The sequence below is a fragment of the Tachysurus fulvidraco genome, chromosome 16, assembly GCF_022655615.1.
Source record: "Tachysurus fulvidraco isolate hzauxx_2018 chromosome 16, HZAU_PFXX_2.0, whole genome shotgun sequence".
NCBI lineage: Eukaryota > Metazoa > Chordata > Actinopteri > Siluriformes > Bagridae > Tachysurus > Tachysurus fulvidraco.
This window is the reverse complement of record NC_062533.1, coordinates 17742557-17766725: the sequence shown is the minus strand read 5'-3', so window position 1 is coordinate 17766725 and position 24169 is coordinate 17742557. Positions and strand designations below refer to the sequence as shown.

General features: G+C 38.5%; 1 protein-coding gene across 3 annotated transcripts in view; it reads left to right on the top strand.

Annotated features, from left to right (window-relative positions):
- dpf3 (double PHD fingers 3) overlaps positions 1-22307 on the top strand; it is a 25219-nt gene extending 2912 nt beyond the window's left edge. The window contains exons 2-12 of one of the 3 annotated variants that reach the window (XM_047801801.1): positions 6237-6397; positions 8363-8470; positions 11894-12024; positions 12749-12844; positions 13304-13376; positions 14274-14303; positions 16886-17026; positions 17117-17245; positions 20208-20320; positions 20423-20504; positions 21184-22307. In XM_047801801.1, the coding sequence (XP_047657757.1) occupies positions 6237-6397; positions 8363-8470; positions 11894-12024; positions 12749-12844; positions 13304-13376; positions 14274-14303; positions 16886-17026; positions 17117-17245; positions 20208-20320; positions 20423-20504; positions 21184-21251 (1132 nt within the window). In that variant the 3' untranslated portion in view covers positions 21252-22307. Of the gene's footprint in view, positions 1-6236; positions 6398-8362; positions 8471-11890; positions 12025-12748; positions 12845-13303; positions 13377-14273; positions 14304-16885; positions 17027-17116; positions 17246-20207; positions 20321-20422; positions 20505-21183 lie in introns of all 3 variants that reach the window. The other 2 variants (XM_047801800.1, XM_027170226.2) reach the window with 2 other exon arrangements.
- The last annotated feature ends 1862 nt before the right edge of the window (positions 22308-24169 follow it).

The following is a 24169-nucleotide window of genomic DNA, read 5'->3' as shown; positions in this document are numbered from 1 at the left end:
GGGATACACACACACACACACACACACACACACACACACACACACACACACACACACACACACACACACACACACACACACTCATATAAACTAATATTTATTTGTAAGATGAAATTTTTTTAACAGTCAGGGATCGATTGTCAGTTTCTTTTTGGTTAATAATTAGAAAACTGGGCAGTAAATCTGGCAACAATATAATAGCTAGCCTATAAGCTAACATTCTGAAGTTTTTAAAGACATGAAAGCTTTTAAATTTTATAATACTTAGCTTAATTTTAGCTTGCTAGCTGTTAGTGAACTTAGCTAGTACCTAATGTCAGCTAGCACCTGCTGGTGAAGTAAAATTAGCTCATCACCTTGCTAGCATTGTTGCTCTTCTGTATAGCTTAGTAGCTTTGATTGTTTTGCTAAATAAAATGTCTTTAAATAAACCAAAGCTCTGCTAAGAAATGCTTCCTGAGGGGAATTAGCCTTAAGATCTTTTTAAAATGAAATTATACACCAATAAACATTTCAACATGGATAAATATCCAATTCCTCGATCCTAGCCGAACTTTAGCTAGCTAGTACTGTACTGATACTGTAAAAACACCTGTTAAAAAAAAATAACATTAGCTAACTTTGCTGCTTTTCTGTGTATCTTGTTAGCTCAGATAATTTTGCTGAATATAAACCCTAGAAATGATTGTTTAATTGTAAGTGTTTAAGGATTTAGAGAGCTTCAGCTTTCCCTTAGCCTTTATTTAGTGTATTAGCGCATTAGGAGAAGTACAAGCCTCCTAAAGGTAACGTATATTTTGTTCCATATGTATTAAGAATGCTGTAAGTGGGGGTTATTGGGGTTATTTTAAGGGGGGTTGAGTTGGTTCCCTTCCCCCCAGGTTGCGTGTGAGGGGATTGATGAGGGAAATCGTCTGTCTGGATAAATCTAGTCTCTGAAACAACACCAAAAAAACCCACACAAATCTTTGTGTATATGAGAACAACTGGGCTCTGTGCCAGTAATGAGACTTCACAACACTGTGGTCTTTTCCTGCGTTCCTGCACACGCTTCATTTTTCTGTGACACAGTAATAAGACTCGGACTCCAGCTCACATGGTTTCTATCAGGGCTTTACTTGTGCTCTGCTCTCACAAAACTACTCTACTGTTATAACCACTGTGTCCTGAACTTCCAGGAGCTGCTGCTCAACTTAAAACGATAAGAAAAGATATTTAAACAACCAAGTGCAAAAGTTTGTACATGCTTTTTGAAAAATTTTTGGGAAAATTTAAAAAATTGTGCTTTGGTTTACGATTTGTTTACAAATACGCAGTTAAAAATATAGACCAGGGGTCGGTGACACGCGGCTCCGGAGCCGCGAGTGGCTCTTACTGTACATCCCTCTGCTGCGGCTCCAGAAATAAAATGTCGTTTACTCGGTAGCAGTTCGTTGATTTCATAAATTAACACACTACAGTTTTTTCTATACTTTCCATAAAGGTAAAAAAAACGATATATGCAGCGTTCTCTTCATTTTAGATGTCAAAAGGGTTTTGTGGCTCCCTGTGGGTTTTTTTTCTGTGGGAAACGGGTCCTAATGTCTCTTTGAGTGTTTAAGGTTGCCGACCCCTGGTATAGTAGCATGAAATAAAAGAAAAGATGAACAAAGATAAAATAAGATACTAAAATAATATAAAGGCAATAACAAATAATAAAAAATGCAGCAAAAATCAAATCAAAGCACGATAATGAGTACAACAGAAAAGTAAAGTAATTAAGTTAAAGTGACGTGACATACGGCGACCCATACTCAGAGTTGGTTCTCTGCATTTAACCCATCCAAAGTGCACACACCTCAAGGGCACCTCAGTCGAACCCACAACCTTAGGATTACGAGTCAGACTCTTTAACCATTAGGCCATGACTTGTCCCTAGAAAATGGCCCGTACGGGGCTTGAACCCGCAACCTTGGTGTTATTAGTACCACGCTCTAACCAGCTGAGTTAACCAGCCAAGTCAACGTGCTAGTAAAAATTATACATGTTATATAAATGCTAATGTGAGAAAATGTTAGAAATATAGTAAATATAAAGAAAAGTGCATAATTTGTACGCCCATGCTTTTGAATCGGAAAACAAATTATGTAGTGTGGTTTTTGATTTGTTAACAAATCACGGTTAAAATTATAGTAGTATAATTCAAAATGCTTAACTGTGTGAATTAATAAAAATATAAAAATATATGAGGGGGACACGGTGGCTTAGTGGTTAGCATGTTCGCCTCACACCTCCAGGGTTGGGGGTTCGATTCCCGCCTCCGCCTTGTGTGTGTGGAGTTTGCATGTTGTCCCCGTGCCTCGGGGGTTTCCTCCGGGTACTCCGGTTTCCTCCCCCGGTCCAAAGACATGCATGGTAGGTTGATTGGCATCTCTGGAAAATTGTCCGTAGTGTGTGAGTGAATGAGAGTGTGTGTGTGCCCTGTGATGGGTTGGCACTCCGTCCAGGGTGTATCCTGCCTCGATGCCCGATGCCGCCTGAGATAGGCACATGCTCCCTGTGACCCGAGAAGTTCGGATAAGCGGTAGAAAATGAATGAATGATTAAAATATAATCCAAAATAAGGTACTAAAATAATTTTAAGGCAATAGCAAAAAAAATCACATTGAGAGAAATAAGAAAAATAAGCTTGATGAGTCTAAAATAATCTAAGAAACAATAAAAGCTAGATAAATGCAAAAGTAAGAAAATGTGTTATATACAGTGTAAACGACAGAGTGCAAAAGTTTCGAATAGGAAAACAAAACGTACACTGTGGATTACGTTGTTTACAAATACGCAGCGTTGCAATGTTACACGGGTGAATAGCGTGACCAGCGTTAGGCACAAAACTGATTTTAAAGAGAAGATCTGGTGAAGGTAATGTGTGATGTCTGGTAGAGTCAGGGCTTGGAATAACAGCATGAGCTGAAAGTAGGGAAAAAAACATATTCGCCTTAGTATTACTGTACATGTCGTGTTACTGCATTTAATATTGATGCTCGGAGCAGAGATGTCGATTTGATGTCACTTCCAGAATTTATATTTAAGGAGAAGTTCCTGAGTAGGGATTATTCACAGAGCTGAGCTTTGAGTTTGGGTTAGATTGAAACTGCGAGCACTAAACGTTCTCTCTGGTGCAGAAGCTTTCTTTATTCTCCTGCTGTAATTAAAGCTCGGAGTCTCTCTTACTCTGTGAAATATCACAGTCTGCTGCAGGGCACAGAGGGCTTCTGGTTTATTCTCCGTATCTGTCTGGGGTTTAAACAAGCTTCTACATTCTGTTTAATTATTATAATAATAAAAATAATATTATGTCTAAGAGAGGATTTTAATAGCAAGATAAAAAGTAATAATAATAATTATTATTAATATTTTAATTTTACTTTTTCAATTAACTTTTTTTATTATTTTTACATGCAGAATATTTTAATTACTGCACTTTTTTTAAACACTTATTATTCTTATCCTTCGTCATTTTGCATGTTTTTAACTATTTGATCTTGTCTTTGTATCGCTTTATTATCTTTTTTATTTCACACCATAAAACATTTTTGACACAGGTTTGCTTTAAATATTTTAAAGGCATTTGAACTCTATAAAAGGTACATATATTTTTGATGAAATTAAATGAATATTAAGATTTTGTATTAACAATATTTAATAATAATTAATATTATTGTTGTTGTATTTCATTATATAATAATAATAATAATAATAATAATAATTTTTATTCCTCTAATTATTATGCTTTTTTTTTCAGTGGGAAGTAAAAAATAAAATATTTAAAACAATGGTAATATATGAAAATAATATTAACTATATTAAGTATATATATATAATCTGAAAAATATGTAATAAAATGTAAGATATTTAAAACACTGTTTTCATTTGAATTCATTCATTCATTCATTCATTCATTTTCTACCGCTTTATCCGAACTACTCGGGTCACGGGGAGCCTGTGCCTATCTCAGGCGTCATCGGGCATCAAGGCAGGATACACCCTGGACGGAGTGCCAACCCATCGCAGGGCACACACACACTCTCATTCACTCACGCAATCACACACTACGGACAATTTTTCCAGAGATGCCAATCAACCTACCATGCATGTCTTTGGACCGGGGGAGGAAACCGGAGTACCCGGAGGAAACCCCCGAGGCACGGGGAGAACATGCAAACTCCGCACACCCAAGGCGGAGGCGGGAATCGAACCCCGACCCTGGAGGTGTGAGGCGAACGTGCTACCCACTAAGCCACTGTGCCCCCATTTGAATTCAATGAATCATTAAAAAAAGTAAAAAAAATGTGACTAAAAATAATGCAAGTAATAAAAGTATAATTAATAAAACTAATAACAATTAAATATATAAATGAGAAAGAGAGAGAGAGAAAGAAAGGGAGTTATACTGAGCGGTCAGTGAGAACAGGTGACGGCAAACAAAAAAAAACCCATTAAATATTAAAACAAAAACAAAAAAATTAAAAACTAAATATGTAAAAACAAATACATTAAATCTATTAAAAAAAGAAGAAAAATAAAACAAAACAAAAACAAATCATAGCCACACATTAGATTTCCTGAAATAGCAAAATAATGTTGTTTTGGGTCACAGTTCTAACACATTTCAGTAGAATTTTAATTCAATAAATAATTCAATAAAATAATTAATTATTATTTAAGAGAGAAAAGCCCGTAGCTTTTGATGTGGTGATGTTTATGTCACATTTACAGAAGGAGTCTCCAGTGTCAGTGACATTTTTAGGACAGAAGAGTTAAGACAACTCAAGAGACTTAGGGTGTTTTCACATCTAGTTCGTTTGAGCCCTCCAAACGCTCTCGGAGCGGTTCAGTGTGTATATGTGAACAAACCATGTGATCTGAGACCCCTTAAAAGGACCCAGGAGCGAACCGTACTCAGACCACCTCCCTTTGTTTGTGGTTCGATTTGTGTGTGACATGTGAAAGCAATGAGGCTTGCCATACCTGCAGCCGTGTTCCGTCACTGTGACTGCTGAAAACACAAAACTTTTCCCCATGGCAGTTCGCGGAGTCGTTTGGTCTTATGAAGAAAGCTGTGCACTTATTGATATTTGGAAAGAGGATGGCATCCGAAAGGCACCCATCATTTTTTTCACCAAAGAAACACGTTATTATCTGAAAAGATCTTTTGATTGATGGATGTTAAACTTTTCGTCTTGGTGTCAGGTTAAGAATTCCTGATTATTCTGTTGGCGGTGGCTGCAGGTGGAAGATACAATACAAAAATATATCAGGATAAAATGACACACAAGCATAATCATGTAAAGGACAATGGCACATTCCCGAGTCAATAACTCCGGAGCTAAACTAATGTAGAGAGGCAGCTACAACCGCGTTTTGTGTAGTAACAGCGTTTAGCTCAGGAGTTATTGACTCGGGAAACTCCAACCTGTGAATATGTGGCCAACTTCCTGCTCCTTCAATTTTCTCCAGCGCTGGAAAGCTGATCCTATATTAACACGTCCTACTTCTTGTCCTTATCGTAAGTCTTTCTTCGCTTTCTTTCTTTGTTTTTATCCTCCATGTCGATGTTAAAACTGCTTTCTGCTATATAGCAGAGAAACTAACATCGTGCCAATATGGATGTAATGAATCTTAAATGAGTCGTGTGAATTTACTAAACATGGATAAATATATTATACGGATAGAAATACACATCAGCTCCTTCCTAGAGCAGTTACGCTAGTTATACGCTAGTCACGAGTATGTTAGGAGATGTTAAATGGAATTGTAAAAATCAGGACAATTCAGACCCAAGTGCAGGGATGGACATCAGACAGCGGTTTACTATAAATTAACAAAATGAATTAGGATTAAAATACAGAACTAAATAAAAAAATTTAAACAACATAAAACAGAGAACAGCAGGTAACAAACAGCACATGCTGACAAGGACTCAGCAAACAAAACATGTAAGAAAACCGGTATAAATTGGGGAGGTAATTAGTGAAACAAGAGGGACATGGGTGAACAAAAACAATGTCACAAAACAAACCCCTGCTGGAATGCCCAATGGAGTGAATTAACCAAACCATCCATGACACCAGATTTCCACTTTGCCCATCATTAATAACAGTTTGTTTTGCCCTAAGGAATTTTGTGCTGCTCTCGACCAGTTTAAACCCTCTTTCGATTTGACTCGAGGTTCACGCCATTATCCGTCTCCTCCTCAGTCTCGGAGATCAGTTCTATAAGGAAGCCATCGAGCACTGTCGCAGCTACAACGCCCGTCTGTGTGCCGACCGCAGCATCCGAATGCCGTTCCTGGACTCGCAGACAGGCGTGGCTCAGAACAACTGCTACATCTGGATGGAGAAGCGACACAGAGGGCCAGGTACAAGAACCTTACCATGTTTAAAAAAATAAGCTGTAATTAGAGTGAACTCTTAATATGAGCTGTACACAACTATGAAGTCTTCTTTGTTTAGGCCAGGGGTCGGCAACCCGCGGGTCCGGAGCCGCGAGTGGCTCTTTCAATCCCTCTGCTGCGGCTCCCTGTAGATTTGGAAAATAAATATTTAATTTGAATTTATTTTATTTTAGTTAGTTTTAAAATAAATGTAATTCCAAATTCTAAGATTATTATGCTCTTGTAACATTAAAATAAACCGTGTTTAAATTTTTTGTTGCTCATAACTATACACGTCATAACCGCCGACTTGCGAAATCCGACACAGAAGCGGACGCATTTTTGGTTCGCTGCAGCCGGAAAGTTAAAATTTTGATGTCATACAGGGCTGACAGGTGTCACGCAATGAGAGTGACAGTCATGCTTTTGGGTTTTTTCTCACACTCTCCCGCCACACATCGTATCTCTCACGCAGAAAATCTTTTTGACTATTTATCATATATTTAATAAGCCGCCGCGCCCAAAATGTATCAGTCCGCACCGCTGTCTCTATGGAACCGGGCAGGAATCAAGCGCGTCTCAGTTCTTAGTCAAGCCTGACACTTATCAGCCAATCAAAAAAGAGGCTACACAACAGCCAATCAGAAAATAGCACTATCTGGAAAAGATTTAACGCAACAACCAATAAAAACAATTGGGGTTGCAGGGGGGGTTGGAGATGTCAAGCTTGCCTGTCTTCAAAACTTGAGAGCCCTGGTCACGAATACGAAGAGGACTGAATTAGACATTGAACATTTTATTTGACAGTAACCTTCGACCCAGCATCTTTTTTGTTAAGGTTAGTTCAAACGGTACAAAATATTTTTGTTTGCTTGCAGAAATAAAATGTCGTTTACTCTGTAGCAGGTCATCGATTTCATAAATACAACACACTACAGTTTTTTCTACACTTTCCATAAAGGTAACAAACGATATATGCGGTGTTCTCTTCATTTTAGATGTCAAAAGAGTTTTGTGGCCCCCTGTGTTTTTTTTTCCTGTGGGAAACGGCTCCAAATGGCTCTCTGAGTGTTTAAGGTTGCCGACTCCTGGTTTAGGCTAATACAGTAAATTCTGTAAATCTTTAGCCTCAGTAAGATTACAAGTCTCTATAATGATATATGAATATGTAAACATGGACACACTCTATACATTATTTAGCTTCAGTATTAGTGTACGCAATTCATATCACTATATTCGCACAGATTTATGTAACAGCCGGCAAAAGCTCTAAAAATCTTATCTGTATTAATAACAACCCCAGATTTTGTTTTTAGCTAACGTAGCTAGAGAAATTACACACGATCTCACTCGTGGTAAACGTTTCCAGCTACCGCTCAGTCACTTTCTAATCATTTGCATAAGGAACATGATTGGACCAGGGCCGTGGAGTTTATTGAGCTCAGAGATACTGTAGCCCCGCCCCCAAATCAGTTTTCTACGATATTAACGAGAATGACTATATTTTATGACAAAAAGAGATTTTGGAATTTGTTTAGGGGCTCAAATGTGTACATAATTAAGCAACACAATTAATTAGCTTTTAAAATTACTTATAAAATCATACAAAATAAACATCACGAGGATGCAGAAAGTAAACCGTGTGGCTGAGAGCTTGACACGAATAGAAGGGGAAAAAATCTAGCATCTGTGTCCTCGACACACCCCGTAGTTTGTGGTGAACCAGTGTTTATTACATGTTTTTATTTAGCATATATAGAGCTTATCTGTCCTCACATCTCTCTCTCTCTCTTTCCCTCCCTATGTCCCTCGCCCTCTCTACCACTGCCACCATCTGTTTCCACGGCAGTCGTGTTTTGTTGCTATTTGAGTGATGCATAATCAGACGTTTATGCGTGCTTAGTATGTGTTTTACACACACCCTCGCTCGCTGTCTCGGTGTGTGTGCAGGACTAGGTGCGGGTCAGATGTACACCTACCCCGCCCGCTGTTGGAGAAAGAAGAGGCGACTGCATCCACCAATCGACCCTCAGCTCAGACTGTGTGAACTCAGGCTTGGTATGTGAAAGACACAAGCTTTCTCTCTCTCTTTCTCTCTCTCTCTCTCTCTCTCTCTCTCTCTCTCTCTCTCTCTCACACACACACACACACACACACTCTCTCACTCTCTTTCTCTCTCTCTCTCTCACTCTCTCTTTCTCTCTCTCTCTCTCTCTCTCTCTCTCTCTCTCTCTCTCACACACACACACGCACATACACACAGTCAGGCTGTACACCTTGGCTTCATATTTCCTACTTGTCTTTTTTCTCTCATTCCTTTTCTCGATAGTCATTTAAAGGCTGTATTCTTTGCTCCATCTGGCTCTTATTACCCTTCTCCGTGTCTCTCTCGGGCTCTGTGCCTTGCTCGGGCCTCTTAAATCACTGGTCCGTGCAGAATTAGAGTGGAAGTGAGGCTTAGTGTTGGTCTTTTTTACATGGTGGTGATGTAGGGAGTGTTGACAGAGGGATGAAGGGGAGAAGGAAATCTTGAGGAACTCGATAACCGAGGTATAAAGGTCCGTCTGTGTCCGCAGGAAGCCGACTACATCGTTTTCTCGGCTCTCACGCAACCTCTCATTTAATACTTCGTCCAAGAAATTAATTTTTTTTCAGAAATTTCTTTAAGAAATCTTTTCTTAATTGTGTTGTCAGTTAATTGGAGTCTAATCACTGACAGGGTTACTGTTAACAGCCTGAAGGTGATTATTATCCTCCTACTGTAGGAGCTATCAACACATCGTGAAGTGTTTTATTAAGTTTTATAACCACAGCAACTTGCTTTGGACTATGAAGGACGTTCCCTCACTCAAAAATGCAGATTGTCATGTTACGGAGAACCAGCGAAGAAACGTATATTCCTTACAGAGTTTAGAGATTTACCCCTTAACAAACATTTAAAGAGACAATATTAGTCATTTTTGTTACATAAAGGTGGGGTCTCTGTTGTTTGAGAAATGCTTCAGAAAACTTAGTTGGGACGACAAGCTAAACAAAAATCGAAACAAACGTGTAGCCAATGAGCAGAAAGGGGCGTGTCTTGTCAATATGGGCGAAGTGAGTGTTCAGTGCGCATGTGTGACATTAGCAGAAAGCGGTTTTAACATCGACATGGAGGATAAAAACAAAGAAAGAAAGAGAAGAAAGACTTACGATAAGGACAAGAAGTAGGACGTGTTAATATAGGATCAGCTTTCCAGCGGTGGAGAGAACTGAAGGAGCAGGAAGTCGGCCACATATTCACAGGTTGGAGTTTCCCGAGTCAATAACTCCTGAGCTAAACGCTGTTACTACACAAATAACACCTCTTTTCTATCGTAGTAATGTAGAGAGGCAGCTACAACCGCGTTTTGTGTAGTAACAGCGTTTAGCTCAGGAGTTATCGACTCGGGAAACTCCGACCTGTCAATATTCACACATGCACACTGAACACTCTCTCCGCCCATATTGACAAGACACGCCCCTTTCTGCTCATTGGCTACACGTTTGTTTTGATTATTATTTTGTTTGGTGGCCTAATGCAGTTTTCAGAAGCATTTCTCAAAAATCGGAGACCCCACCTTTAAAATTTGAATAGATCATCGGGTCCAAAATTACTGCTCCAGCATCTACGGGTTTAAAAAAAAAAGGACAGTCACAAAATTTACGTCATTTAACCGACTCCTTTATCCAAAGCGATTTATCATTTATACACCTGAGCAGTTGATGGTTTTTCCTCACAGCAGTGACAGGATTCAGCGGTCCTGGGATTAGATTTCATCTCATGACCTTTCTCATCCCAGTGTCCTAACGTCTTAACCACTGAATCGTGAATCGTGTTAGAATCGATTCTTATCAAAAGCGATAATTTCTACTGTTTTATTTTCCTTATTTATTCCTTTCAAAAAGATTTGGCACGACCTTTTCCCGAACTGTTCGTCTGAGAGAAAGTCATTATTATTGTGTCTACAGGTTTCCAGGAAAAGCTCCAACTTCCTGGACATATTTTGCAGAAATTACTATCACATGCACGTATATAAAAACACACTGTGTACCATTTATTTATTTGTTTGTTTGTTTGTTTATTTATTTATTTATTTGCTTACACAATAATACAATTACATTATCATTTAAATACCAATCATACAGCATTATATAGTGAATTTTTATTTTTTTTAGCTTAATATACTTTTGTTTTGGCTCACAGAAGTTGAACAGAGCGACTATAAATAAATCTATAAATGATAAGTATATTTTTATCGTGATTAATTTTATTATAGAATTAATTAAGTTGTATATCGGGTATAAATTGACTATAATATATTATTAAGATTATAATATAAACAGGCATTTTTTAATGCATATTTAAAATAGATAGATAGACAGACAGACAGACAGACATTTTTTAAATACCCCTAACCCAGAGAACCTTTCCTTCCTCTCTATTGAAAGAGTGGGGGTTAGAACCACCAGAACCTGGGGTTAAAATCAGAGTGGAAAACCATTTGTTTATTTGTGATGAGACGTAAACACACTGAAGGACACCGGAGCTCTGTGACTGAAGAGCTCAGATTTAATTAACAGGTTCATAAGGATGTGATCAGTATGCAGTCAGCAGGGAGAGACTGAGCACACTGATGTCCACATCTACACAGAACAAAGCTCAGGACAGGAGGGCAATGTTCACAGCTCTCTCTCTCTCTCTCTCTCTCTCTCTCTCTCTCTCTCTCTCTCTCTCTCTCTCTCTCTCTCTCTCTCTCTCTCTCTTTCTGTTATTCTTTTATCTTTACCACCTGGAGGCTTTTCTCCTTTCATGAATCCTGACAGAATAAATGCATTAAACACAGGTGCATGTGAGACAAAAAAGAGATCATCAATAATCTCAATCTCTCTCTCTCTCTCTCTCTCTCTCTCTCTCTCTCTCTCTCTCTCACACACACACACACACACACACCTTGATTCACTTTGTGTCTTTCTTACCTTCTTTTTTTCTTAGTTCTTTCTTTTTATGATTTCTTCCTTCTCTTTCTTAATTTTTCAGTTTTACTTACTCTTCCTCATCTGTCCTTCCTTCCTTCCTTCCTTCCTTCCTTCCTTCATTCATTCCCTCCCTAATATTTATCCCTCTCTCCTTCCTTCCTTCCTTCCTTCCCTCCAATCCACTTATTTTGCTAATTGTATCTTCTTTCATTTTCTTTACTGACTATTCTATTATTTATGGGTTATTTTCTTTTTCTATCCTTATTCTATCAATACTTCCTTCCTCCTGATTCCATCAATAAATACTTCTTCCTTATTTCTACTTTCATTTTCTTTCTTTCTACTTTCTTTTTTGATGTTCTTTTACTCTTTTGAAAAAATACAAATGCACAATTTATTGTTCTCTCGTCTCTCTCTCTCTCTCTCTCTCTCTCTCTCTCTCTCTCTCTCTCTCTCTCTCTCTCTCTCTCTCTCTCTCAGAAGCTGAGTTGATGTCTAAGAGAGAGACTCCCCCGGCCGAGGCCACGGCCCTGGAGTCTCTGATCAGAGGAGACGCTCTTCTGGACAAAAGGAACAGCAGCTCCAAGGAAGAAGAAACTCTGCTGGAGATTCAGGTAAACACACACAAACACACACACACACACACACACACACACACACACACTTAAATTTTCCTCTTTTTTATTTCTTTCTGCTTTGCTTTTGCCACTAAAAAGCTGTCACTCACTCATTCATTTTCTACCGCTTATCCGAACTTCTCGGGTCACGGGGAGTCTGTGCCTATCTCAGGCGTCATCGGGCATCGAGGCAGGATACACCCTGGACAGAGTGCCAACCCATCACAGGGCACACACACACTCTCATTCACTCACACACACACACACTACGGAGAATTTTCCAGAGATGCCAATCAACCTACCATGTATGTCTTTGGACCGGGGGAGGAAACCGGAGTACCCGGAGGAAACCCCCGAGGCACGGGGAGAACATGCAAACTCCACACACACAAGGTGGAGGTGGGAATCGAACCCCCAACCCTGGAGGTGTGAGGCAAACGTGCTAACCACTAAGCCCCCGTGCCCCCCCCTCTAAAAAGCTGTCATATGAAAAAAAAATTTAAATTCAGGGAATAAACTATTACAGAGATTCCTTTAGAATCCCTTGCACTTAATAGAGGTATTAAATAACGAACAATTAAATAATACATAATAGTAATTATTATAAATGTATTTTAGAAAGTAATTAAAGTGATAAACGATGTGAGAGCCGGTGGCGTTATACTGACCTGGGACATAAAGTGAAATGAAATAACCTTCCCATATTCTCCTCGTCCTGCAGAGGGTGCTGGAGGCTGACGAACATGGAGACGGTTTCCATGACGATGATGAGTTGGAGGTGGAGACGAGGAAGAGGAAGCAGAGAAGTAAAGGCAGGGTGAGTGATGAAGGACACTTGAGAGCATGAACTCAGACAAGGGGAAGAAGGGGAGCAGCTGATGGGCTGCTCAGTAAATTGTAATGATTTAAAAAAACATTTATTTCATTAATTAAAATAAATAAAAATCATGAGTTTCAGAAAGTCCATCTGATACCAACATCCATGCTATGGTTAAAGTCACTTTTTTATTCATCCATGAGTTTCTGCCTCATCCTGCTGCTTCATGATTGGCTGATTAGGTTATATAAATGGGCATGTGTTGGGCTGTTCCTAATAAAGTGGTCAGTTTTCTTTAAAAATTCAATGCAGCATTTTAATCAGTGAACATGAAATCATTTGCGTATCATGATGCCATTTTATTCATGGAGTGTGTGTGTGTGTGTGTGTGTGTGTGTGTGTGTTTATGTGTGTGTGTGTTTATGTGTGTCTGTGTCTGTGTGTGAATGTGTTGTTCAGGGTCGAGGTTCGAGCCGTAAGAAGACAGAGACTGGGACTTGTGACGATCAGGACAAACCCTACGTGTGTGACAGTAAGAGTCGATCAGCACAAACAAACACACACACACACACACACACACACACACATATAACACATAACACACAGACCCAGACTCACACACACACACACACACACACAGACTCACACACACACACACACATAACACGCAAACCCAGACTCTCTCTCACACACACACATAACACACACACAACACACACATACAGACATCACACACACACACGCGCCCACACACACACACACACACATTCACACACACCCACACACACACACACACACACACACACACATTCTTACTTACTAATCTCTAGTTGTCTTTCACACTTCCCTCTTTTCCTTCTTTCTTTCCGTCCTTTCTTCATTTCTTCCCTCCCTCTCTCCTTTCTTTCTTTCTTTCTTTCTTTCTTTCTTTCTTTCTTTCTTTCTTTCCCTCTTTCTTACTTCCTTCCTTCCTCCCTAATTTCTATTCACTTTGTAGTCTATATTTCCTTCCTCTTCCCATTGTTTCCTATTCTATCAGTCTCTTATATCTCCCTTAATTTTCCAATTTTCCTTCCTTTATTTTTTCCTTCTCTTTCTATCCCTTTTTCTCTTTGTTCCTTTCATCCCTTCTTCCCACTCTGTCAGGTTTCAGATCTTTTGTGCTGTTTGTTTTGTGTGCTGGTTTTAAACAACACTTTTTTTTGGAACTGATTCATATAAAAGTAAAAATTTCATCTTATTAGCCTACATTATGAAGGCTGTGATGCTCCAGGCTGTGTTTTTTTTTCTTCCCGTTTCAGCATGGACATTACCCTCGAGAGCATGTGTCGTCCTGACAAAAACAAAACGAACAATAAAACGCATCTTTGTACGAAACTATTTTTTTATTATTCTGCTCTCCTCTTGCTCTGTTTCTTCCCTTTTCCAGACAGACACAAACAAAAAAGTGTTGACTCAGGTACACGGCCATGACCACATTTTTATCTTAGCGTTTTAGTCATAATTAGCCGTAGTTTAGCTGCTTGCTAACAATCTAGCATGTGTGGCTAAGAATGCTGTTTCCTGTATGCTAATAGCTTTACTGACTCTAAACTAATCTGCACACTTGAGCTGTTTTTTCTTTTCCACATTGTCTCACGTTCTGCTTTCTATTTTACAAAGTTTTTACTAGAACAACTACTAAAGTTTTTACTAGAACTTTAGAGAGAACCAACATGTAGCTTAGCTGATGTAGCAAAACAAACAACCCACTTGCTACAAAATTCAAGCTAATAATCATCGGTATACGTACAAATATTTAACGTAGTGTGAATACAAGTATCTCAGTGGTTAGCTAGCATGCTACAGAGCTTGGTTAGTGGTTTAAGCAATATATTTTAGTCTAAAGATAGTTATATTTTAATTACATAATATCTAGATAAACTGTCTACCTGAGTTTTTTACAATTATTCTAAGCCAAATTGTAGCTGGTTTCCTGGCAACCTTGGTCTTATCTAGGCATTATCTGTTTTACGTCAGTCTTATGGCTATGCAGTGCAGGGCTCTCATGTTTTGAAGACAGGCAAGCGTGACATCTCCATTAAATATATGATAAAAAGTTTTACTGCGTGAAAAATACGATGTGTGGTGGGAGAGCGTGAAAAAAGACCAAAATGAGTGACTGTTACTCTCAATGCTTAACACTTGACAGCCCTGGCAGTGTTATGCTATTCTTATGGCTAAGCAGTGTCCTATGGCTACAAAGTGTTATGTCAGTCTTATGGCTAGGCATTATCCTATGGCTAGACACTGTTATGTCAATCTAATGGCTAGACAGTGTTATGTCAATTTTATGGTTAGACAGTGTTATGATATTCTTATGGCTAGACAGTATTATGTCATTCTTGTGACTATGCAGTGTTCTATGGTTAGACAGTGTTATGACATTCTTATGGCTATGCAGTATTATGTCATTCTTGTGACTATGCAGTGTTCTATGGCTAGACAGTGTTATGACATTCTTATGGCTATGCAGTATTATGTCATTCTTGTGACTATGCAGTGTTCTATGGCTAGACAGTGTTATGACATTCCTATGGCTATGCAGTATCTAATGGCTAGACTTTTTTGTCATTCTTATAGCTATGCAGTGTTCTATGTCTAGACATTTTGAAGACATTTTTATGGCTATGCAGCGTCTTATGGCTAGGCAGTGTTACGTCAGTCTTATGGCTATGCAGTGTTATGCTATTCTTATGGCTAAACAGTGTCCTATGGCTATGAAGTATTATGTCAGTCGTATGGCTAGCCACTGTTATGTCAATCTAATGGCTAGACAGTGTTATGTCAATTTTATGGTTAGACAGTGTTATGCCATTCTTATGGCTAAGCAGTGTCTTATGGCTAGATAGTGTTATGTCAGTCTTATGGCTAGACAGTATTATGTCAGTCTTATGGCTAAACAGTCTTATGTCATTCTTGTGACTTTGCAGTGTCCTATGGCTAGACAGTGTTATGACATTCTTATGGCTATGCAGTATCTTATGGCTAGGCAGTGATATGTCAGTCTTATGGCTATGCAGTGGTATGCTATTCTTATGGCTATGCAGTGTCCTATTGCTACGAAGTGTTATGTCAGTCTAATGGCTAAGCATTGACACTGTTATGTCAATCTAATAGCCGGACAGTGTTATGTCATTTTATGGTTAGACAGTGTTATGCCATTCTTATAGATATGCAGTGTTCTATGTCTAGACAGTTTAATGAAATTCTGATGGCTATGCAGCGTCTTATAGCTAGGCAGTGTTATGTCTGTCTTATAGCCAGGCATTGTCTTATGGCTAGACTTTTTTGTCATTCTTATAGCTATGCAGTGATCTATAACAAGTTTAATGAAATTCTTATGGCTATGCAGTGTCTTATGGTTACGAAGTGTTATGTCAGTCTAATGGCTAGGCATTGTCTTATGGCTAGACACTGTTATGTCAATCTTATGGCTAGACAGTGTTATGTCAATTTTATGGTTTGACAGTGTTATGCCATTCTTATGGCTAAGCAGTGTCTTGTGGCTAGACAGTGTTATGTAAATCTTATGGCTAGACAGTATTATGTCAGTCTTATGGCTAGACAGACTTATGTCATTCTTGTGACTATGCAGTGTTCTATGGCTAGACAGTTTTATGACATTCTCTAGGCTATGCAGTATCTTATGGCTAAACTTTTCTTGTCATTCTATGCAGTGTGCTAGCTGTCTTGTGTCTATGCAGTGTTATGTCAGTCTTATAGCTAGACGATGTTATGTCAGTCTTATAGCTAGACGATGTTAGGACAGTATTAAGACATAATGTGAGTTTTATGAAGCAGTTACTAATACAATGTGCATGGTTTGTGCTCAACTAATAATTTCTATTAATTTCTAAAGCAGATGATAATCTCTGTATAGTTCCTTGTACTTTCTCTCTAGTTCATGTGAAACATCTACACTGTTCCTCGTAACATTTAGTATTCCAGCTAAAATAGGAGTATTTTTAGATGTTGACTTTATGACTCACTGTGTTGTAGTTTGTGGTAAGCGTTATAAGAATCGGCCCGGTCTGAGCTACCACTACACCCACACACACCTGGCTGAGGAAGAAGGAGAGGAGGAGAGAGAACCTGAGATCCCTCAATCACCAGCAGAACATAAGACTCAAAACCACAAGTGTAAGTTAACTGCTAGAATTTCGGATGGTGATTGTGTCCTGACTGATAGTGAACTAAACAAACTTTTTTTTGCTTGCATAAATCGTGTAGTGCAGAAGGGACCTGACAGTGGAGTCATCGCTAATGACTACTGTGACTTCTGTCTCGGGGACTCGGGCTCTAACAGGAAGACCGGCCAAGCCGAGGAGCTGGTGTCATGTTCGGACTGCGGACGCTCAGGTGGGGTTGATCAATATTTTGGAAGTACTAGTTACTGTACAACAGTTACTGTCCTACAAATATTATAATATAGATACTACACTACATTTACTATACCACAGTTAGTATACTACAGATGCAATCTATGGTTATTATGATATAGATACTACACTACATTGTGTAGGATGTGGCACAACACACATGGGAATAACACAAAAAGCAGGCTGTGGTGGTCTGACAGGGAACTGAATTAAGAACACAGTATGACTGGCATTAACTCACAAAAGCATTTATATTTATATGTGCATTAACCCACATAAGCATTTTATAGACTTATTATGACTGGCACATGTTATCATGTAGACTGCCTTCTTTAATTTAGTGTGAGTTGATAGTGGAGAGATAGAGCTTTACCTCGGACAGTTAGAGAGCACTCACACTGGAGACTCCTTCAATCCATGTGACATAAACATCTCCTTACAGAAAACTTCACTGTGTCAGTCATTTAATTACCTTTGAGAGAGAGAGAGAGAGAGAGAGAGAGAGAGAGAGAGAGAGAGAGAGAGAGAGAGGTGGGAGGGGGATAGAAAGAGAGCGACAGAGAGAGAGATAGAGAGATACGAGGACAGAGAAAGGGACTGGGAAAAGTGATAGAGATAAAGAGACTGGCAGACAGAGAAAGGCAAAGATACTGAGAGAAACAGACAAAGAGAGACTGACAGAAAGAGAGAGAGAACAGAGAGAGAGAAGCATGAATCTTATGATGAACCCTGAATAACCTGCATGTGCATGTGCCTAGACATAGGGCCACTAGCTGCATTTGTTTTTATAAAAAAGAGAGCGAGGCAAAGATACAGAGACAAACAGACAGAGAGATAAAGAGATGAGGCTGGTGGTAACTTTATATAGCTTCTATAATATAAGCTAATATAATAATATAAACTGCTATAATATAAATGGATAAAAATACAGCATATGGTTATTTAAAATTTCTTATAATCAGTAGATTACTGTGATGTAAGAGGAATAAAACACTTTAAGAAGTGTCATTACTTCAAGAAGTGTTGTTACTTCAGAAAGTGTTATTAATTCAGAAAGTGTCTGTACTTAAGAAAATGTCTTTACTTCAGAAAGTGTTGTTACTTCAGAAAGTGTTATTAATTCAGAAAGTGTCTGTACTTAAGAAAATGTCTTTACTTCAGAAAGTGTCGTTACTTCAGAAAGTGTCATAACCTCAAGAAGTGTCATTACTTCAGAAAGTGCCATTACTTTAGAAAGTGTCGTTACCTTAAGAAGTGTCGTTACTTCAGAAAGTGTCGTTACTTCAGAAAGTGTCATTACTTTAGAAAGTGTCATTACTTCAGAAAGTGTTATTTCAGAAAGTGTCGTGTCGTTACTTCAGAAAGTGTCATTACCTCAAGAAGTGTCGTTACTTCAGAAAGTGTCATTACTTCAAAAAATGTGTTGTTCAGAAAGTGTCGTGTCATTACTTCAGAAAACGTTGTTACATCAGAAAGTGTCGTGTCATTACTTCAGAAAGCGTTGTTACATCAGAAAGTGTCGTGTCATTACTTCAGAAAGTGTTGTTACTTCAGAAAATGTCGTGTCGTTACTTCAGAAAGTGTTGTTACTTCAGAAAGTGTCGTGTCGTTACTTCAGAAAGTGTCAATACTTCAGAAAGTGTCAATACTTCAGAAAGTGTTGTGTCGTTACTTCAGAAAGTGTCATTACCTCAAGAAGTGTCGTTACTTCAGAAAGTGTCATTACCTCAAGAAGTGTCGTTACTTCAGAAAGTGTCATTACTTTAGAAAGTGTCATTACTTCAGAAAGTGTCATTACTTCAAAAAGTGTCATTACTTTAGAAAGTGTCATTACTTCAGAAAGTGTCATTACTTCAGAAAGTGTCGTGTCGTTACTTCAGAAAGTGTTGTGTCGTTACTTCAGAAAGTGTTGTGTCATTACTTCAGAAAGTGTCGCGTTGTTACTTCAGAAAGTGTTGTCGTTACTTCAGAAAGTGTCATTACCTCAAGAAGTGTTGTTTCTTCAGAAAGTGTCAATACTTCAGAAAGTGTCGTGTCGTTACTTCAGAAAGTGTTTTACATCAGAAAGTGTTGTGTCGTTACTTCAGAAAGTGTTGTTACTTCAGAAAGTGTTGTGTCGTTACTTCAGAAAGTGTTGTGTCATTACTTCAGAAAGTGTTGTGTTGTTACTTCAGAAAGTGTTGTCGTTACTTCAGAAAGTGTCATTATCTCAAGAAGTGTTGTTTCTTCAGAAAGTGTCAATACTTCAGAAAGTGTCGTGTCGTTACTTCAGAAAGTGTTTTACATCAGAAAGTGTTGTCGTTACTTCAGAAAGTGTTGTTACTTCAGAAAGTGTTGTGTCGTTACTTCAGAACGTGTTGTTACTTCAGAAAGTGTCATTACCTCAAGAAGTGTCATTACTTCAGAAAGTGTCATTACTTTAGAAAGTGTCGTTACTTCAGAAAGTGTCATTACCTCAAGAAGTGTCGTTTCTTCAGGTGTCTTCACCTCAAGATGTGTCGTTTCGTTACTTCAGAAAGTGTTGTTACTTCAGAAAGTGTCATGTCATTAATTCAGAAAGTGTCATTACCTCAAGAAGTGTCGTTGTCATTACTTTAGAAAGTGTCATTACTTCAGAAAGTGTCATTACCTAAGGAAGTGTCGTTTCTTCAGGTGTCTTCACCTCAAGAAGTGTCATTACTTCAGAAAGTGCCATTACTTAAAGAAGTGTCATTACTTCAGAAAGTGTCATTACTTAAAGAAGTGTCATTACTTCAGAAAGTGTGGATACTTCATAAAGTATTGTTCCTTCAGAAAGTGTTGTTACTTCAGAAAGTGTTGTTACCTCAGAAAGTGTTGTTACTTCAGGAATTGCTTCTGTCTGTCACACCGTCCGGCTGCTTACCTCACAGACAGCAGTGGGAGCTACATTTACACACCTTCTCTGGCTTTTCACCATCCAGGTCATCCGACTTGTCTCCAGTTCACAGAGAACATGATGCATGCAGTCAGGACATACCAGTGGCAGTGTATCGAGTGTAAATCCTGCAGCCTGTGTGGCACCTCAGAGAACGACGTAAGAGCTTAGAAAAACTCTTCTGCTCATCATTGTCTTTTTCCCACTGGTGAAGTGACTTTGTGTCTGTGTGTGTGTTTGTGTGTCCTGTAACACTCTCAGGATCAGCTCCTGTTCTGTGATGACTGTGATCGGGGATATCACATGTACTGCCTCAAACCTCCCATGACTCAGCCGCCTGAAGGTAAAACTCATGACACGTTTACACACGGTAACAAAACACACATGCTGATAGAAAATGTACACACGCTAACAACACACACGATAAAAAAATGTACACAAGCTAACAACACATTTACACAGGCTAACAACACATTCACACACACAAACAACAAATTTACACACGCGAACAAACCATATACACACGCTAAGAACACACGCTACCAACACACACACACACACACACTAAAAACACAGACATGCTAACAAGTGTTGTGTAATACATGGTAAAAACGCCAAATCACCTTCCAGAACGTTTCATTCTAGTCGATTCACCAGCTGATAAACATTGTCACTATGGCACCCAGCAGTAGGATGGAAACACCAAATGGTGACTTGGTAGTATAGACACGGTAAAAACGAACGAACGAAACAAATCTTCTCGTATTTCAGTTCCGGATAGTTCATCAGACCCAATTTAAAACCTAACCTTCTGATTTCTAAATCTTTGTAGTAATTGATTTTCATCCCACTTAAAAATACTAATTTTATTATTATTTTATACACACACTACATACAGACTACACACACACACACACACACTACACAAACACACATAAATGAACACACTACACACACACTACACAAATGCACAAACACACACACACCATCACATGCAGCAAATGTCCTGTTACTGTTTACAGGAAGCTGGAGCTGCCATCTTTGTTTGGACTTACTAAAGGACAAAGCGTCTGCTTTTGGAGAACCGTAAACAAAAGAAAACACAGTACATCATCTCTACATCGCACAACATCATGCACAAACCCTGCAGAAGTCTACCTCACAACACTGGAGGAAACAAAAGAAGACAAATGAAAGAGTAAAAGCACGAGAGGTCACGAGAACGACACCCTGCAGCACGAGTCAACATGTCAGCTTCAAAAAGATCTTTCTAGCAAATGACATCAAACTAATAAGACATAAAAACTTTTACATGTATTTTAATGCACTCAATTTTTTTAAATATATTTATATTTTTATGTATTTATATATCTGTTTAGCTTTATACTCCACCCCCTTTCTTTTTACATATAAAAAGCAACCACAGATTTTTCTTTCCAATTGTAATTCATTTTTAAAGGCACCAGAAAGATTACAAACACCCCATTTAAATACTGTACATTGTCCAAATATACACATATATTTACAAAATTTTTAAAATACAAGAATTTCAAATATGATGAAGGAAAAATGTTGCTGTATGTTTAGTGTGTATCTTCTGTTAGATTAGTGATAATATACTCCTGCTCTTCTTCCTCTTCCTTCATCATATATTATCATCTTGTCATCCCCACCTGCCTAGCCGTGTGCCTTGTTCCCCCCACCTGCCTCATCGTGTGCCTTACTCCCCCCACCTGCCTCGTCCTGTGCCTTGCTCCCCCACCTGCCTCATCCTGTGCCTTGCTCCCCCCACCTGCCTCGCCATGTCACTTGCTTCCCCCACCGCCTCATCCTGTGCCTTGCTCCCCCCACCTGCCTCGCCATGTGACTTGCTTCGCCCATCTGCCTCGTTGTGTGCCTTGCTCCCCCCACCTGCCTCGCCATGTGATTTGCTCCCACCACCTGCCTCGTTGTGTGCCTTGCTCTCCCCACCTGCCTCGCCATGTGACTTGCTCCCCCCACCTGCCTCGCCGTGTGCCTTGCTCCCCCCTCCTGGATCTCGTGGGAATTCTCATCTTTTGTCAAGTCTTTTTTTTTGTCTTGTGTTTTGTCTGTGTTTTATTTAATAAATCAGCTTATTTTAGCTATCCTGCATTTGGGGTCTGTTTTTATCCTTGCAACGCTGACAGATTCATTAAGACCAGTTGAATTATGATGATGATGATGATGATTATTATTATTATTATTATTATTATTATTATTATTATTATTATTATTATTATTTATGTTCTTATTCTATTGCCAGATTTATTTGCTTATTTTTAGATTATTAGCAAAAATGTTTCAAATCAACAAAATAATCTGCCTATAGAACAAGAACATTTAAAGCTTAAAATGAGTCTACAAATAGTTTTAATCATCTTAAATTCGGTTAACTTTAATGTCTTAATAAGAAAAATTATTTTGATTAGATTTTTATAAAACTCAATGCTCACTAATGTCGCCATTTTCTTAGGTATGAAGCAGAGAATGAGTTCAATGAAGCTGATTTAACTGTATTTAGGTGAAGAAGAATAAAAAAAAATCATCACAAACCTTTTTCGAGTTTAAATGAAAAAATGCCATTGAGTCGTTTGGCAAAATATTCTACTCTTAATGAGCTGAGTCAAATGAATGGACTCACGCAGTGATTCACTGAAAAGAAACACATAATCAAAAATATATATTAAATAAATTTTTTGTCATTTCTATGTAATTTCTTTTTCCTTCATTACCCATAATGCCTTTTGATTACCTGCTGATAATGATGCCAATGTGATTTAGCCCTCGCCTCATCTTATGCTACAGAGAGCAATGCAGCGGCACTTTAGTCCCTTACATTTATAATCTAGTTCTCTCACCTCCTCATCTGTTCACTCTTCTCAAACTCTGTGCTGCAGCAGCGTCATCTCTCCTAGTTCTACACTTTTTATTAACCTAAAGTTCATGAAGATTTCAGATAGTGAAAGAGAAGATGGCAAACCTTTAAAGACTATGATGAAAACTACCTCTTAATCAATACACAAAATAACACTTTGTATGCTGTAACTGTATATTTGTAGGCTTCAGCATGGAGGAGCTGGTGTTAGATCTATGATTATATCAGATGTTAAACTAATTTAAGAGTTGCTCATGAGCTCTGGGTTATATTCTGGTGTTTATAATGATTTATAATCACACTCTCTGGTGTTTATAATGATTTATAATCCCAATCTCTGATATTTATTATGATTTAATAATGGATAATAATCATTTATAAAAAATTTGTAAAAACTCGTCTTTGTGCTATCCGTCTAAGTTCGTCACTCAAAGCACAACTTTAACACAGCTTTCACACTTTTTGCTGATTAAAAAATACAAATACTGCCTCAATCTCAATCTCAAACAACGTGTTTAGCATATTCTAGCATGTATGATGTAGCTAGCAAAGCCTAGCTTGGTTTCTGGTTAATGCAGCAGGAATTAGGGTTTCTGTAACTACATCCCAAATCGCCGACTTCTACTATGTAGTATAATGATGTGCTCATTTGGTGAGGAAAATACATACACTTGAGTGTGTAGAAAGAGTTCATTAGGTAAGTACTGGGATATTACATTCTTGAAATATTACATTTGTTCTTAAAACACAAATTTTTGTGTCTTTATTCTCTTAATCTTGTAGCATCAAATATTATTGTCACAACCAGGAGGTGGGAGAATGACCCATACGCAGGATAGCTTCAAATACATAGGGTTTAATAACTAATAAATAAAAAAACAGGCACAAGACGAAAACTAAACAGAACAAAAGGATGAGGAAACAATGACGAACACCGAAGCTACATAGACATTACAATGAAAATGATTCCGCACTGCCATCGACAACGTGGCACGATTAAATACACCTAACAATTAACAATTGGGAACAGGTGTATAGAGAAGAGGGGGAGTAAACAAAGGTGGGGCAGCAACTGCACATGGCCAAAAGTCTAGGCTCGAGTCCTGACAATT